Below are 2,834 nucleotides of genomic sequence, written 5' to 3' on the forward strand. Positions count from 1 at the left end.
TGAGGTGGGTGGTGATGTGCTCAGGTGGAGAGCTCCCAGACCTTTATTGGCATTTGTCCTGGAAGGTTGGAGGTAGTTAAGAGCCCTTTGCCAAGGTCACAGAAGGAGCTAAAGCGTAAAATTCCAAAGCTTTTCTTACATTTTTCACTGGGGAGAAAAGTGTGAATGAGCCCTTTGCTTGCACCTTGAGGAACAGTAGGGACAGCTAAGATTGCTGGCCCTGTCTGCTGTAAAAAGGGAGATGCTCAGCCAGTTAGGGAACTTGTAGTGTCCTGTTTGCCTGGTTTTAAAGAGAGGTGGGGAGGGATGGCAGCTGGGGCAGAGGTGGGTTGAAGCCAGGAAAGTTTGGAGGAACTTCTGTGTGGATGTTCCGCGGCTACTGTGAACGCCTCTCCATTTTCAGCAAGAGCTACACAGAGAATGACCACTGTATAGAAGAGCAGCCCAAGTTCATTTCCTGTGGGCAGTTTCTTTCACTGCTCAGTGGCCCATCCAAGAAGTTCCAGGGGCAGCATTCAAAGGTCTGATTTCTGTCAGTGTCAGTTTATCAAGACAGTGCAGAATTTGGCTTAACCGGGTCAGCACTGAATGTCTGCTCCTTTTCCCTCCTCAGACACTCTGCCCTTTGATTGCCAGCTACAGAAAGGTAAATTTAATGGAACAGCTGTATCAAGACAGTGCAGAATTTGGCTTAACGGGGTTACATACATACATCATAAGCAGAATGCTCAGCACTGAATGTCTGCTCCTTTCCCCCCCTCAGACACTCTGCCCTTTGATTGCCAGCTACAGAAAGGTAAATTTAATGGAACCTAAGGGGGAGACTATGTCAAGAGGGTGTTTTAATTGTTGTATGAAAATGTTACTTTGGAGCAGCTGTTGAACCAGGTGACTTGACAAAGGGAGTGGAGCTCTGGCTATTTATGATCAGTTGTTTGGCATCTGATAGTGATCAGCCATCCCACCTGATTCAGCCCTATCCGAAATTGGCACCAGGCATTCGGAAGCTGCCTTGGCTATTGTGAAAAGTCAGGGTTTTAAAAAGACTCCAGACAAAGCCTTTGGCCATGGTGTGACTCTCAAACAATCCAAGACCAAGGGGGTTGTTTCTCATGTTTCCATTCTTCAACTTGCACTTTTTGTTAAAATTCAGGGGAGTGAAAGCTTTTAATAGAGCTGCTTCTAACAAATCTTTAGTTTGGGGTTTATTATCCTTTTAAAAGCAAACTTATCTGCTTGTGTGATTGTCTGTGCTCCACGGCAGTCTTTGTTCCAGGTCTGGTCCACAGAGGGGAGGGGGTGGTCCTTACCACAGGTCTTCTATCAAGTATCAAAGAGCTGACCCTTGCTCAGATTTTTTTTAAATCTGTCAAACAGGCCCCCAGCCCAGAATATGATGTGCAGTTCTGAAAACCAGGGCAAATAATAGTCATTTCAAACAAAAAATGGAGTTGGGTGACATTGTCGTTTGGTATAGCCACACAATATGGAGTTTGGGAAAGAAAAAAGGGTCTGGATGGGACCTCATAAGAACATAAGAGAGACCTTGTTGGATTAGGCCAATAGCCCATCTAGTCCAACACTCTGTGTCACAAAGTGGCCCAAAGCCAGGTGCCATCAGGAGGTCCACCAGCGGGGCCAAAACTCCAGAAGCTCTCCCATCTTTGCCCCCTAAGCAACAAGAATACAGAGCATCACTGCCCCAAACAGAGTGCTCCATCTATATATTTTGGCTGGTAGCCACTGATGAACCTCTGCTCCATATGCTTATATCTGTGACCATAGAAGCAGCAGTTGTGGGTGGCTTGGCCTACAGGCTGTGTAAGTGGGGGTTTGCATCCCCATGTTTCATGGGCACATTCCGAGATGGGATTTGTCACCATCTGTAGAGAGGGAACCTTGGAGAGAGGAGGCGGCAACCAACTCTAGGTTGAGTTCTTCCACTACTTGTGCTGGAGGGAGGCCAATACTTGGCAGAGTGAAGTGGTTATCTGGAGGGAAGCCTACCTCATTTTGGCAGGAAGTAATAAGTGTTTGTTAGTGGGATAAGCAGATGAATCTTTATCCCAGAAATCAGAAAAGGCCTTATTTTATTTCTTCTGCTCCACAGAGAATGTGACTCTGGATCCAGACTCAGCCCATCCTCAGCTCCTCATATCGGATGACCGGAAATGCCTGACTTTGGGAGACAAAAGGCAGCCTCTGCCCACTTACACTCGGAGATTCCGTGGCTTGTTCTGCGTGTGGGGCAAAGGGAGCCTTAAGTCTCAGATGGGCTACTGGGATGTGGAGGTGGGGAAGGAAGAAGGGTGGGCCGTGGGTATCTGTCGGGCGCACATAGTTATTCAAAGAGATGAATCCCTGGGGCCTGAGACAGGAGTCTGGGCTATTGGGAAGTGGAGTGGAGAGTACCGGGCTCTCAGCTACCCCCACAACCCTCCTCTGTCTCTCAGTGGGGAGCCCAAAAGGATCCGGCTGCTTCTGAACATCCCAGCAGAACGAGTGTCTTTTTTTGATGCTGACACAGCAGCCCTGCTCCACATATTCACAATACCAGCCTATCTAGAATTCCAGCCTTTCTTCTGGCTTTTGAAGAAATCCCATCTCAGAATCTGCCCGTGAGACACAGAGAAGCAAATCCTCACTTGCAGCTCCGAATTTGCAGGATGGCGGTCCCATCCTGACACTCCCCTCCTTGTACAACGAGCTTCAGTTTTCAGCCTTGAGTCTCTTCTTGTGTTCTTCAAATGGTCTTGAAGAATATCTTTCTTTTGGCGCCACTGAGCATCTTTTCCCATCTTTTTTTCTTTTCTTTTAAGAAGACTATGAGAGGG

General features: G+C 47.6%; 1 protein-coding gene across 1 annotated transcript; it reads left to right on the forward strand.

The window, feature by feature from the left end:
• Nucleotides 1-613: 613 nt before the first annotated feature.
• On the forward strand, nucleotides 614-2,789 carry LOC107111316 (butyrophilin subfamily 1 member A1-like; the record flags this gene model as incomplete). The annotated part of the gene is made up of 3 exons (XM_015412277.1): nucleotides 614-646; nucleotides 764-796; nucleotides 2,111-2,789. Coding segments are annotated over 3 exons (578 nt in total), but the record flags the coding sequence as incomplete, so codon positions are not given.
• Nucleotides 2,790-2,834: the final 45 nt, after the last annotated feature.

Source organism: Gekko japonicus, unplaced genomic scaffold (genome assembly GCF_001447785.1).
Source record: "Gekko japonicus isolate JY-2015 unplaced genomic scaffold, Gekko_japonicus_V1.1 scaffold3133, whole genome shotgun sequence".
Classification (NCBI taxonomy): Eukaryota; Metazoa; Chordata; class Lepidosauria; order Squamata; family Gekkonidae; genus Gekko; species Gekko japonicus.